General features: G+C 47.2%; 1 protein-coding gene across 1 annotated transcript; it reads left to right on the top strand.

The window, feature by feature from the left end:
* Positions 1-4,254: 4,254 nt before the first annotated feature.
* Positions 4,255-9,842, top strand: YWHAH (tyrosine 3-monooxygenase/tryptophan 5-monooxygenase activation protein eta). Its single transcript, XM_068157235.1, has 2 exons — positions 4,255-4,614; positions 8,404-9,842. Exons 1-2 carry the CDS (start codon positions 4,528-4,530, stop codon positions 9,058-9,060), a joined length of 744 nt encoding a protein of 247 aa, XP_068013336.1. The 5' UTR covers positions 4,255-4,527; the 3' UTR covers positions 9,061-9,842.
* The last annotated feature ends 4,798 nt before the right edge of the window (positions 9,843-14,640 follow it).

The following is a 14,640-nucleotide window of genomic DNA, read 5'->3' on the forward strand; positions in this document are numbered from 1 at the left end:
TGCCCAGCATAAGGTATCTTCAGGGTGGCTCCAGAAATGCTGGACATCTAAATTCTGATCTTATCTATAGGCTCGGCGCCTCTGAAAACACAGGGATTTAATAGAAATGAGGTAGGGTTTTTTTTGGTGCTTGTTTACTTTAGTGTTTACTGAAAAGAAGTTGAGTGGTTTTTGCTTTTGCATGTGGAGGTTTTTTCCAGTATGGTGCTGTGGTGACAGCCGCTGATAAGCAGGCTTTTTCATGTTTTCCTGTTTATGCTTCTGAGTTCTGATTACTTTGATTACATAAAGAATAAAACCACATTCTAGACAGATAGAGTGGTCTGAAGCAGATTGTAAAGAGTTAAAGCTTTCAGTTAGCTACTCTGTTCCTGCCACTTAAAGAAACCCCCACAACTGAGCGTGCTTCACAGCCTCCTATGCATATCCCTGAATCATTCTGACAATTACAAACTCTGCCATCTCTTTTATTCAGACACAGTGCTTATTCTTCACTGGACTCTGAAAGGAGCAAGTGCTTGAAAACTGCACATTTTGCCAGAGAATTCTGAGGATCTGTCAATTGAAGTCTGCACAGGGGTTGGGGCATGCAAAGGCTGCTGTGTGTGGATGCTGTGGTGTAGTCTATGGGGATCCCAAGTGGGTGTCAGTGTACAGAGCTAACCTTTCCCGTGGAGAGCCTTGCAGGGCTTGCACACATGGCTGCCTGTTTGGTTTAGAGATCATTCTGTGATGGTGCACAGATACCCACAGCATGAACCCTGCTGCTGCTGAGCACTCAGCACTGAAGGCTTTCTCCCTTCGTTCTAGGTTTTATCTCCCAGTTGTGAGGGAGGTTCTGTGAGGATGATTCAAGACACATTGAAATATGACAGATAGTGGAATATTTTCACATACACTGTGACAGCCTAGAGGGTTCCATTGGTCATTAAACTGTGGTGTGTAGTTTGGCTAGAAATATATTGTTACAATTACAGTCCCTTGTGGTTGGGGGAAGAATCATCACACTTCAGCTACACCCACTCCTATCTCGTGCTCTGATCTTGTCATTGGTTACACCTTTCCTCCCTGATGCTCACTTACTTCACTTTACTAGGGGGATGTGCTGCCAGGATTCTAACAATAAAACTTGCAGACTGTCCTAAGCCTGTGAAAGAATTTCTCCTCTGAGCATCATGCCTCACATGAGTGCCAGTCACCGTGTTTCCAAGATCAGAAGATGCCCACAGACTCTCCAGCTCTCCTTCTCTGCCTTACTCATCTCTACTTCCTCTGCTGGGATGTGGAAGCTGGTTAACCTCCTCCACTCACTGGTAGTTGCTTCTGTTCTCTCAGTTTTTCTGTCTTGTCCCCAGGACTTCTACCATTTAGCAGTTCCCCAAATAAAACATTTCCTTGCTGCATGGAAGATTGTTTGCTGGAGAGGTGAGGAAGATGTTAGTGGCAGGGGCTTTGTAGCAGCAGGACAGGCAAAGGAGGAGGCTTTCTGCCAGGAAGAAGGGCTGGGAATGGCATGGAGCAGTTCCCTGTTGTGTTTCCCTTTCTAGCTCTGTCCCCTCAGCTAAACATTAGCACCAGGAGACACCCTGTGAGGCTGCGTTGGTGTCCCCGCTGTCCCCGTGTGAAGCCGAGTAGTGAAGTCGAATGGCATTTCAGCATGGAGCTATTTGTGGAACATCGATGCTGTGCAACAATCAGATGGGCCTGTGGAGCAGAGCCACTGCCTTAGGTCATGGTGCAATTTTCAGTACTACAAGTTTCTCCGTCTACAAATTCTTGCTGGGTGTGGTCACTTTGCCAACAGCTCTCAGTCCTGCCTCATGCGAGCGGCCGCTCTGGGCTTCTGCCGGAGCTGTGCTGGGAATCGCGGAGCTCTGTAGCGGCATGTTCGGTGCCTGGCAGCCCGGCGCCGCAGGAGAGCCCCAGGCACGCAGCGCTTTGCGCCCCGTGCAGCACTCCGGCAAACGGGCTGCTGGCATTTACAGATCCGTATTTTTAAGACATTTTAACTTGGCTTTTAAGTGTTGCAGCGAATTAAAACTCCTTGCCTGAGCTCTACTGTGTTCTCCTTTGTACCTCTCATGTTCCGTGGAGCCACTGCTAAGGCTGCAAATCTAGAGCACTAGGCAGAGCACAGATAGAATATCGGTACCCACCCGACCTTATCGGTGTGAACTGCAGTTTCTTCACTTTCTTTAGGTTACTGCAGAAATGCTGCATACATGGTTGCTGTAGTCCTTTTTCTTAGAACCCTTGGATATAATTTATTTATTTTTTTTTTTAGGATCAGGGAAGTTGCTATCATCTCCTGGATTCAGGGTTAAGAATTTTTGAGATGCTTTAGGCTGAGAAATTGAAGTCTCCATTACACAGAGGCTTCAATCAAAACCCCAAAAAGCATTTAATGGGAATGGGGTTTGTGCATGTATAGATTAATCCACGTGTATTTGGCAGATCAATGCAGATTGTCTGGTTCAGTGGGTGAATAACTGGTTTTGAAAGTACTTCGTAATCTCTTTCCCTCGGGAGTCTGAAACTGCTGCACGAGACCAGAAAGCTTCTGCTAGACCCTACAGATTTTCAGAACAGTTGGAACATTGCAGACTGACTAATCTCTAATAAGAAGTTACTACAACTGCAGGGTTTCCACACTGGAGAAGTATCCTGGGAATTCTGGATTAGCCCATCTCTCACTGTTCTTGCCCAAGTGTTAGATACATTAAAATCTGTACTCGTCCCTTTTCCAGAACATAGTCTTGCTGCCCGTAAAGGAAGCTTCATCCTCAGGTAAAGTCAGTGCAAATTTTGCACTAGTGATGGTGATGAATTAGAGTGATACTTGGAATCTGTGCTGTTAAGGCTGTGTCACTGCCTTCTCCTGGAAACGGGGGAAAAAAAATCCAGCTAGGAGAGAGAGGCTGAGTTCAGCCTGCGGTGTGTAGGTACAGCTGTGTGCTTCACAGCAATGCACCGAGCTTTCCTGAATGTTCCAGCAATCCCTTTGTAACTTGCTGTGTGACATTTTTATCTGTCATGCTTTATTACATGTAACTGTTGTCATCTTTATCATTTATGTCCTGCTGAAAAAAAGAGTATTCATCTATTCCCTTTTGAAACTAACCGCAGTGTTTATTTTAAATGACATCGGTGCTTAACAAACAACAACATGAAGAGTTGAGGCTAAAAGCTCCTGGCTGACACAACAGACTGGAAAAAGTGTGTCGTGAGTGAGACCAGCCTGCTCCCTGGGTGCCCAATGTGTTTTCTGTCCTCTCCCTTGGTGGGGAGGACAGACGTGGAATTGGTGTAGGTGCTGTTGCCCGCGTCAGTGATGCTGATTTGTCTGAGGGTAGGCACGGCTTTCGATGAGGCGCAGAGCAGCTCCCTGTGCGCAGTGAGGTTCTAATGCTGTTTGGGGGATAGACAAAGAATGTTAACCTCTGGCATCAGAGGATGAAGGTGGCTGCTGGCATTTCTGCTGCCACCGGCAGCAGCTCTGTCACTTGTGCAATGGCTCCTGTGAGGTGATTTGTACGTAGGGCAGGTACTCACTCTATTAATGAAAGAGGAGCTCGACTGCCACAAGTTGAAACACCCAGGAAGATTGCAGTTAGTTGCCTCGCTCAGGCAAGGCAGCAGACTCGGTCCGCATCCGCCACCCCCATCCCTGGGCCCTTTTGGAGCAGCTGGGACCCGGGACGCGTGTTTCCCTCTGCTGCTGCAGATGGGTGCACAGGCTGCAGCCGGGCCGAGGGCCGCGGCAGCACAAAGCCGTCATGGCGCAGAGGCGGCGGCCGGACACGTGAAAACGGCGCGCCGCTCCCCACAGGGCACGGCCCCAGCGGCAGCCGCGCTCCGCCGCTTCCCCGGGCGGGGCGCGGTCGGAGCTCCGCGGTGGCAGCCTCGCACCATGTCATCGGCCGCAGACAGGGCAGGGGAGAGGAGGGGAGACGGCGGCCGATTACCGAGTACCCCCGCGTGTCGCGTCCGGCGGAGCGGCCCCGGCCGGGCTCTGCAGTGCCCGCGCCCACCGCCCACCTCCACCTTTGCAGCAGTAAAATGCAGCAGAGACAGCGCGCAGGCGCTCGCCCGCGCCGGCGCCCCGCCATGGCTATTTATAGCAAGTGACGTCACCTACAAATAGAGCGCGGGGGCGCGGCGCCCCCGCCCCTCCCCTGCAGTCCCCGCGGCTCCGCCCCCCCGTTGCCTTCCCCGCGCGCAGGCGCAAGCGGCGGCAGCAGCGCGAGGCTCCGAGCCGGGCGCAGAGGCGCGAGCTGCTCACGCCGCGGAGGGGACGCAGCGAGCGCGCGCGGCTCCCGCCTTGCCGCGGTCCCTCAGCGCGAGGCGCACAACCGTCGCCTCGCGAGCGGAGGCTGAGGCGAGCCGAGCCGGTCTGAGGCAGCGGCTCCTCCGGGTTCCCTTCTCGCACCGCCCGCGCGTTTCGAGGAGCACATCCCAGGCCCCCCGTTTCGTCTGTCTCCGAGGGGCGCAGAGTGCCCAAGCCCAGCAGCCACCACGGAAGCGGCTATGGGGGACAGAGAGCAGCTGCTTCAGCGAGCCCGCCTGGCCGAGCAGGCGGAGAGATACGACGACATGGCCTCGGCCATGAAGTCGGTGAGTGGGGCCGGTAGCGTTGTGGCTGTGGGTCGTACCCGGGGAGGAGTGTGTAGGTGGGTAGTGGCGGGGGAGGGAAAGGAAGTCCGGGCTGGTGCGAGGCGGAGCTGGGTCCCGAGTAGGATGCGAGCCGCCAGGTCCCACCCGTGGCGGTGAAGAAAGGAGAGGGCGGTAGCAGGAACCAGACCAGCGCGCCGGGACAGCGCCGGCGTGTGGGGCGGTGCCCGTGACTCCTCTGCCGTGGAGGGAGATGAGACAGACGGCGGTCGGTCCCAAATGAACCTAAACACCTCTTTATTTTTGTGTTTTTTCTTCTCTCTTTTCTTTTAATTCCCTCGCAACGGCTCTCTTGCAGCCCTCCTGCTCCCTCGGCCGTCCCTGCCCTGGGGGTGTGGCTGTCCCTGTGCCCTCCTCTCGCCTCTCTCCCGCACCCCGCCAATCCGACGCGTAGGGCAGTGGTTTGAATGCTGCCCGCGGCGGGAACGCGGCGGCTCTTTATCTGATCCCTGCCCGAGACAGGGTCCGGACTCGCGCGCACGCCCCTGCCGTCTTCCCGCGGGGGGTGCGGTGGGTTTGACCTTGGGGTGCGTCTCCCCTTCCTGGGGAGTCTGGGACACGAAGCGCGGAGGGGGGATGGCCGCTGCGCGGTGGGTGGCTGGGGAAACCACGCACAGCAGGAGGAGCCCCTGCCTTTTCTGGAGGCTTCTTTTGCCTCGCGATAGAGGCACGAATAGAGATCTCGCCCACAAGCATCAGCGCTGTGACTCGAAGATAGCAGTTGCATCCGGGTACAGCAGCTCCCCAGTGGCACAGAGAGCGTTTTTCATGCTTTAACGTTGCCATTTTGTCTCCTCTGTGTAAGGTAACAAATTCCCAGTGCATTCCCTACACAGCTGAATACTCGTGTGTTTAAACAGTAAGTTACAATTGCAGCTCGGCTCCTTTCAGACCAAGCAGCGAAAATTATTTGTAATGACATGTCTGTACTGATAAAAAATAAAATTGCAGAGTGATCAAACTTCCATCATGTCTAGTCCTTTAAAAAAAAAAAAAAATCTATAATCTGAATGTTAAGGGAAACATCAATGATGGTAAATGCTTCGCAGTGCCTTCGCTGTATCTGGTTACATTTGGTTTGTTCTTGCTGATCTGGCCTTTGTGAGCCCCAAAGGCCACAAGAGGAATCAAGTTTCCCTTGAGAGTACTGCTGCTGAAGAACTCGAGATGGTTTTAGTTTGAAAAAGCAGCTTCAAGGGGAGTTGACGTTTTGTGAGAATCAGTCTGTTTAGAGGCAGTGATGTATGTCACCTCCCTTTAAAAAGATACTTTGCTGCTCTTCCTCACTTTTGCTATTGAGTCATCATAAATACTATGACCAATCTAATCCTAAGCAGCAGTACTTGAGTATCTCAGAGGCTCTAGGTAGTAAAATAAGCTGTATTTTAATGATATCACTGCAAGTGTTGATGCCTGTAATGTAGGCAACAGCTGCTTCTCTTGAGTGTTTCAGTTGCTAATTCTAAGATGAAACAGCAACCACTAAAATCCACTGCTGCTCTAGAAGACTCTCTCTAGCTGTAGTTAGTAGGTATCTCTTTATTTTTCCAAATATCATTCTTCTAGTAGTGCATGTATGGCTCTGAACATGTGTGAGACAGAATACAGTTGCTGTGCTTCAGGAAATAAGTAAACAAATTGCATATGACCCCATGTATGTCCACTTAGTTGTAAAAACTGCTTATAATTTTCATCTTGAATCCCAGTACTCTTATGTAATATGCTACTTTTGCTTTCAGGTAAGTTGTATAATGATGAGCCTCTGTAATTGGGAGCTTGAGAGTGCTTTTTAAGAGAGCTATGTCTTGAGCATTTATGGAGCATTACTTACAGATACCTGACTATAAAGAAATGCTGAGGTAACTTCTTATCCATATAGAATAACATTCAATTATTCTGTGCTCCAGACACACTGTACTTCTGTCAACAGGAAATCAGTCGAGCTCAGGTGTCTCTTCTCAGTGCAGGATATCTTGATTTGAAGGTTCTTCTGAAAAAAAAAAGGCAATGTAACCTGAGTGTAAGGTATCTAAGTATTTTTCAAAGATGCTATATGGAAGTAGTGTGCTTCCAGTTGTAAAGAGAAGTGTGAAGGATTTCGGTTGTTGATAGCCCCACACGTTTGCAGTACGCAGTATAGCTAACGGCCTTGCAGTTCCTCCTAAACCACAAAGCAATAGTGAAAGCGTATTTGCATGGGTTTTGAGACTGCCACTGAAGGAAGAAAAAAGTGTAAGACTGCCATTTCTGGTGTTGCTATAAAGCTGGAGAAACACAGTCTTACCAGGCCCTTCTTTTAATGAAAATTGTTTAAACAAGGATGCTGCTGCTCAATAATAGAACTTTTTGTTGGTTAAACTGAATTTTCTTGGGGAGAATTTTGGTATTTTGGCTTATAATATGTAGGCAGGAGAGGAAAATGTAACTTTCTTTTAGTTTGCTGCTCTAAATTTCTGAGCTTAGTATTCTTTTTTTCCCCGAAAATACTAGAAATTAGACAATTTGTAGATGTACTGTTACTAAATGGCATTCTTCCAAGGGGTGTGGTATTCTCCGCATTAAATGCTGCTGCAGGACTCCAGCTGTTGGCAGTGACCCTACATGGTAGGTAAAAAGTTACCTCTCCACACTCCAGAAAAAGATGTACTGCTAGTGTGTTACATGATGGAACAAGTACTTGAGCATCTTGAGAGCACAGGACAGAGTGGCTTTGGGTTTAGATCATCCAGAAATAAACATTTTAGTTGTATAGGCCTTTAGTATTTCAGGTGGTACTCATCCTGTTTTGTAGTACTCAGGACCTCAATTAATGTGTATTGCTTCTCTAGTACAGCTACATGGTAGAGAGAGTCATTTACACTGCAAAGCTGGCAAGATCCGAGTTATGCGAGCTGTGTGATTTTGAAACCCATTGCATATGAAATACTACTCCTTGTGAATTACAACCTTGGAATGATTCAGTTGTTTTAATCAAAACAGTTTGAGGTTCCAGTTCAATTTATAGGCTTTTCTGTACATGTAAATGGATTTAGCAGTTTGGAATGTTCCATGTTTTTAGTGTAATATCACTGAGTTTTCCTTAATTTTTTTTCCTGTTCTATTTCTATGCAGTTTCTTTCAAGTTCTGTCATTTAAATTTGCCTGCAGGTAGCAGGAATCAGGGTAACTTTTGTATTACTACATTGTATAAGTACTCACTACCTGAGTGATAGATACTATGAAAACACTAATTCCATTTGTACTACGCAGAGCTTAATCATAATGACTGCAGAGCTTCTGTCTCTGCTGTTGATGAAAGAATGTATCGGGGGGGGAAAACTACAAGAGCTGCACCAGTTTCCATTGTCTGTGCTGTGTTCCAGAGTCATAGAGCTGGTATTCTGGATGCATTTAAATTCATCACTAAGAGTGTAGTCTGAATATTTATAGCAGACTTTGTGAAAAACTGAGCTTTCTTTCTGTCAGTGCTTCTACACGACACAAGCATGACTCACTTCTGTTTGGTGAATGTGGTTTGCAAAGGCTTCTGAATACCTGTTCTACTGCAACAGAATTGTGGGGCTTTTGCTCTTTAAGTGTTGACTGCAGAAATAGTTTTAAACTTTGAACGTTGCAGATTGACTCCTGTCTGGCAAAAACTGGGATGTAGAAGGAGTTTTGAATTTTGCACTTAATGACGGAAATACTGGAAGAAATTTGCACCCTCTTTAAATTTGATCTCTGTATTTTCAGGTAACTGAGCTGAATGAGCCTCTCTCAAATGAGGATAGAAACCTGCTGTCTGTAGCCTACAAGAATGTAGTAGGAGCAAGACGATCTTCCTGGCGTGTCATCAGCAGCATAGAGCAGAAGACTATGGCAGATGGGAATGAGAAGAAGCTGGAGAAGGTTAAAGCCTATAGGGAGAAGATAGAAAAGGAGCTCGAGACAGTCTGCAATGATGTTTTGGCTCTCCTAGATAAATACTTGATCAAGAACTGCAATGACTTCCAGTATGAGAGCAAGGTCTTTTATCTGAAAATGAAGGGGGATTACTACCGCTATTTGGCAGAAGTTGCTGCTGGAGAGAAGAAGAACAGTGTTGTGGAAGCCTCAGAAGCTGCCTATAAAGAGGCTTTTGAGATCAGCAAAGAGCACATGCAGCCCACTCACCCAATTAGGCTTGGGCTGGCACTCAATTTCTCAGTGTTCTACTATGAAATCCAGAATGCTCCTGAGCAGGCCTGCCTTTTAGCCAAACAAGCCTTCGATGATGCCATAGCAGAGCTGGACACACTAAATGAGGATTCCTACAAGGACTCCACTCTCATCATGCAGTTACTTCGAGATAACCTCACTCTGTGGACAAGTGATCAGCAAGATGAAGAAGCAGGAGAGGGCAACAATTAAAAAGCTTTCCTCTGATCCCTCTTTCATCCACTCACCATCCCCATCATCACCAACATTTCCTTGCCACAGTCACACTAAATATCTAGTGCTAAGCATATCTGTATTGTACAGCTGTTGAGATCTGCTGTCCTCTTTATCAAGAAGCAGTTTCAGATCAGTCTTCATGGGCGTTGATAGATTGGTTGCTTCATTGGCTGTATTTATCTTAGTTGCACTTGAGCAGTGCAGAAAGATGCATAGTAAATGAGGCATTTTTAGTTTGCCTGTTGATTGGAAAATATGGGAAAGAACAATGGCAAGCAATTGAAGAGAGGTTCCAATTGATTTTTTTTTTTCCACTTGAGCTGTGACAGTTCTGTTGAGCAGTACAGTTTGTGCATGCAAAGTAAATTAGCCACCCCAAATTTTCTTTCAGTCAATGGAAACACTTAAGTTGATGTGAAATGACAGCTCTGTTCATCAGTTTACAAGAAACTGTTTGAAATGTGAGGTTTCAGTAGCAATTTGGGTTTTTTTTTGCCTCTAACTTATGTGCACAGTTTCTTTCAATGCAGTGCATCTACCTAAGAGTTTTGATACTTGTAACCTTTTGCAGTTGTTTTGAAGTTCCATGGATTTATTTTTTGTAAACTCTTTGGCTGTTTTGTTGTCTGTGTATTCTGACAACACTATGTCAATATTAGCCCATGTTAAGATGGATGACTGAGATGCCAGACTTCTAAATTAAATGTTTTGGAGTTAAATGAATAAAATAAACCGCTGCTTCGGGGATGTTATCTCTACGTGAGGTGTCCTGTCTTTTGTTCAGAGCAGAGGCTGAGTCACCTAACACATCACTGATGGGTTAAGAGTCTGATGAGTTGTGCTGCACGCTAAACAGACCCAGAACAAAACAAACCTAAAACGCCAACAGCCATCTACAGTGTGATGCCTCTCACCGGTGCGAATTGCAGTTACCTGCTTCCAACAGAAGCAGTATTTGTTCTTAATGCCTCTTTACTTTAGCCAGCTGAAGTGTAGTCCCCAAGCTGATGTGCTTTTGTTCTTTTTTTTCTCCCTAGAGTTAGTGCTCTATGTGTGTATTGCTTCTGTGCACACTTCTGTAGTGGTGTATTACACAAGCAGGAAGAGCTAGCTGTTATGTTTTGCTGTATCCAGACTGCTACTGGCACCTGAGCTAGCTCAACAGTCATGTAAGTTCTCACTTATCTAAATGTTTTTCTTTGATTTGGGCAATAAATATTACTAGTCTGAATACCCATGACAACTATGTGCACATTTTAAAAGCAGCAGCACTGGTTACTGTGAAGTAGCTGGAGAATCAGATGATTATTTTTTTAGTGATAGATTTGTGTATATTTATTGTATGACCTTCTAGCTAATTCAAGCTGCTATACCAGTCAGTTGGTGACAACTGTAAGACTAACGCAAAATCTGAAATGGATTAAAATACAGATCCTTGAGGTTGTGCTGCTGTATAATCCTCAGGTGCTTGACCTAAAGCAGTTTGAAGCGTGTACTTCACATAAATTATTACTGGCTGCTGGGGCCTATTCTGCATGACACTTTCTCTTACTGGCTTCTGTCTCATTAAGTAGCCTACAAGTCCCTGTATTCAGTTCCTTTTTTTGCAAGTAAACCTTGCAGGAACCTTCTGGTCTCTAGAAGCCATTTGGGTTTTACATGTCTCCCAGACTCTTCGTCATTCCTCTCAGATTTGCTGACCTACCCTGTAGAACCAAAGTAAAGCTTGGCACTAGGGCTGCCTCTTTATGTTGAAACATTCTGGCTGGTTAATATTACTGGCAATCACTAGGTTTATTTTCTTCTTGTTTATAGAAGTATCACAATCTGTTAATTCAAAACTAAAGAATCTGTTCTCATTTGAGTTCTGTCTTGTGCAGATCCTTTGCCACCGAATCACCAGTGTTACGTAGTCTGTGAGGGAGTCAGCAGGTCTCTGACATCTCTGGATTAGGCAGTGGAAAAGCAGTTACACAGTGCATAAGAGCCAAATGGAGAGCAAAGGCATCCTGTAGAATGCTGCAGTTCCTGAGTGCTTTCATAATTCCTGGAGGTAAAGTTTCTAAATACCAGGTGGTGGTGGTGATCTGTGCTGCCTTTCATCTGGGTACCTCTCTGCTGGCTATCAGAAAGTAAGAAATGGTGTTTTGAAATGGCTCACAGACTAAGCTGCTGGCAGGGTGGGGTCCCTTCTCCCTGAGGTGTAGCTTTAAGTACCAATGGGTTAGAAGGTAGCTGCCTAGTAGGAAACTAAGTAGCTGCAGTTCCTTCATTGCCTCTTCAGGAATCCCTGTCATGTCACGCATCCTCTGCTTGACTGGTGGCATTCTGACAGTTTGTGAGGGTAGAGGCTCCCAGTGATCCTGGAGGGGATGGAATAGGAGGAGTGCTAACTGGGAGGTGCTGCATACTGGACTTGGCATGCTCGCTGTCTGAAGGTGAGTGGTTCTTCAAAACCAGCTAGACTTTGTACCAGCTAGCAGGATCTAAGAGCCTGAGTAGATGTGGTTGGAGAGTAGCAGCTGCCTTCCCAGAGTTCCATATCTTGTGCTAAGATCTTTTGAAGAAGGATTTCAAGGAGCTGGGAATAGTAGGAGCTTCCTAATTGAATGTCCTGACACAAAGCTCAGCAAAGTACCATCAAATGTGACAGTAAACTGTCAAATGTAGGCAACTTATTGTTAGGTGCTCCTAGCAAAGTAGAATTTGGACAACAGACAAAAGATTCTCTCATATTTCTAGACTAGCTTCCTCTCAAACATGCAAGAGTTGAAATTCATCATCAGGAACAGCTGGCAGGTTGCTTTCCTGTGTGTAGCGCCAGGTGTTGTGTTGGGCCACCTGTGGATTCAAGATTATTCAAGCTACAGTCTCAGGCTGCCTGAGTCATGTTCAAGTTCTTTGGAGGGTGATGAACCTAGAGGCAGGTAAGTGAAATCAATGCCTTTATCCAGGGAACTCTGCACAGGGTCACAGTCCCAGAAGTTCTGGCTTCATAACAACTATAACTGGTGACCGTACGTGGGTGTGTCATTTTTTGTCCTGGGTTAATCCAGTCTGCTCTCACAAGCCCCTGTCCCCAACACAGAAGGGAGAGTAGCAGGCAAGTCAAGTCTGGGTTGAGATAATTTGCTTGGCAGTGCTGCAATGCCCAGTGACCTGAGCTCGTGTGCAGAGAAGTGCAGCAAAATGCAGCAGCAGGAGCCAGCAACTTCCCCCCCACCCCTGGCCCAACCCCCAAACCCAGAAAGCAGAAGCATCAAGGGGCACAGGAAGCCTCTCCTGTGACCATCTGTGTTGCTTTGCTCCAGCCAGCACTTTCCTTGTGAAGCTCGCATGGGGGTAGCACAGCACTGAACCAGGTGATTCATTGCCATTTGTTAGATGCTTGTCTGTAATCCCCAGAGACCACTGGGGCAGAGCACTGAGTGTTCCAGTGGTGAGTGGAGGTAATCCTGAAGAAATCACTCAGGCACAATTAGGTGCTGCAATTAGTGTGAGCCATTTGCACATCATTTGATGTGATTGGCTCCATTTTAGGATTTAATCTATTAGTAGCTGAAATCATCTGGTTCAGTAAGTCTAAAGCAAGAAACAGATCAAAGCATATTTTCCACTTGACTCCCAGGGATGTGCTAGAGAGCCAGTTCCATCTGCAGTAGGTCCATATACAGTCTGTGGCAGTTGGAGAACTCCAGCCTAGCTCGACCATCTGAGGAACAGCAGTTACTCAGTTTTCTCAAGCAGAAAGAAAGGATTGCAGTCAAGCAATTGATTTCTTTCCCAAGCACATAACACACACAGTGGAAGGAAGCAGGAATTGTAGGGGGTAGGCAAGGAAAGCATTTTGCTAACAGGCTTTCTGACTGTTGCTGTTTCCTCAGCATCACAAAAGAACATCTGATTCTTGCAGAGGGCAGAGACCAGCCAATGTGTACAGAAACACAGGAACTGAGCAACTGGTTTCCCTGCTGGGTATGGAGAATGTTCTCTGTGCAGTGAGAAACTTGTGTTTAGCCCCTGTCTTTGTCGGAAAGCACAGAAACCCCTCTCCCCCCACAATGACAGTTGGATATTTTGTGTTGAAATGCAGTCCTGGTTCACTTCAGAGAGATACCTGCCCCGGAGAGCCTGTCAGGACTTGTGGGCATCACTGAGCAAGACTTGTGTGTGCGCTGCGGAGGTGTGTGCGCCATGCTGGCACAATGCTGGCTGTAGCGGCTTCCCGTCTCCATGGCAACTGGAGCCCTGCTGGAGCCATCCTCTCTGTTCCTGTCTCTGCATCCTGGATCCAGAAAAGGGAGCAGAAGGCCAAAGCTGACATTTGGCAGGGAATGGCACTGTTTACTCCAAGTGTTTGTTGGCTGGCCACTGCCTTAGGTCAGTGTGTTTCTGTGGACATGCTGCATGTCCTTAAAGGGCAGGAACATCTCTTCTTGTTCCTTATGTCACCTCAGGCTTTTTAAAGACTGCTATTTGCCACGTTTGAGACAAACCCTATTAAGCCTCTCTGGGCTGTTGTTGTGGTTGGAGCCTTAACTGGAGTTTAAGAGCTCAGCATGGTCCACCTCTCTATTCCACTTCCACTTTCCTGTCACAGTCCCTTTATCCAGTTGTGAAATGTGGTATTAGAGTTCTTGCTATGAGTCCTTCTTTATCCTAGCTGTCTCTTTCTCAGGGCAGTCTCTCTCTCTCTCTGGTGCTGGTTGATGCAGATGGTGCTTGAGCTGGGCAGGGATGTAGAGAAGAATCAGGAACCAGGAAACTGTCTTTGTCTTTGAAGGGGAAATCAGGAAGAGTCTGTTCCTGTAGAGAAACAGGAACAATCTTTGGTTGTGGGGCATCAGGAAGAGGTGCAGGTGAGATGATGCAGAAGTCCTCTGGGTTGGTGCTTGTGTGTGGTGAATCCTGGACGCCACGTTGTTATTAAACTAGGAGAAAAAAGCAACTTATAACTATTATACAGTGGCTATATTACCTTACTCTGCATTACCCCTCTGAGTTTATCCCCTCTCAGCCAGGGTTATGTTTTGCTGTGGAATACACTGAATGTGCCCAGTTTCTAGCATGACCCAGTATGTGTGGCCAGGCCCCTCAGCAGAGACCACCTCTTGGGTTGGTTTGCCCCCACCAGCAGCAGGGAAAACCCACACTGACTTCCCCCACAGGTTTTTCTCACAAATCACAGGAACTCCATCTCCATCCACTGTTTGCAGCAAGTTGGCCTGGGCAGGACCAGCTTAGTTTACCAGTCCTCTGCTATTTGCTAACCAAGTGGCTTGAGCTAGATGTTTTTCCCAGTTCCTAAAGGTTCCACCCCCCATGGCTTTTAGGGTGGTCTTTAGCAAGCCATTGTAGTGCTCGACCTTCCCTGCAGCTGGTGCATGGTATAGGATATGGTAAATCCACTCAATCCCATGTTCTTTTGCCCAGTCTCTTATGAGATGGTTCTTGTAATGGGTTCCATTGTCTGATTTGATCCTCTCTGGGGTGCTGTGTCTCCACAGGATGTGTCTTTCCAGGCCCAGAATGGTGTTGCAGGCAGTGACACGAGGT

This window comes from Melanerpes formicivorus, unplaced genomic scaffold (genome assembly GCF_026170545.1).
Source record: "Melanerpes formicivorus ecotype bairdi unplaced genomic scaffold, bMelFor1.0.p_v2 SCAF_36, whole genome shotgun sequence".
Taxonomy (NCBI): domain Eukaryota; kingdom Metazoa; phylum Chordata; class Aves; order Piciformes; family Picidae; genus Melanerpes; species Melanerpes formicivorus.

Coding starts and splice junctions, on each gene's coding strand:
- YWHAH (XM_068157235.1), top strand. CDS start 4,528: ATGGGGGACAGAGAGCAGCTGCTTCAGCGAGCCCGCCTGGCCGAGCAG. Junction 4,615..8,403: donor TGGCCTCGGCCATGAAGTCG/GTGAGTGGGGCC, acceptor CTGTATTTTCAG/GTAACTGAGCTGAATGAGCC.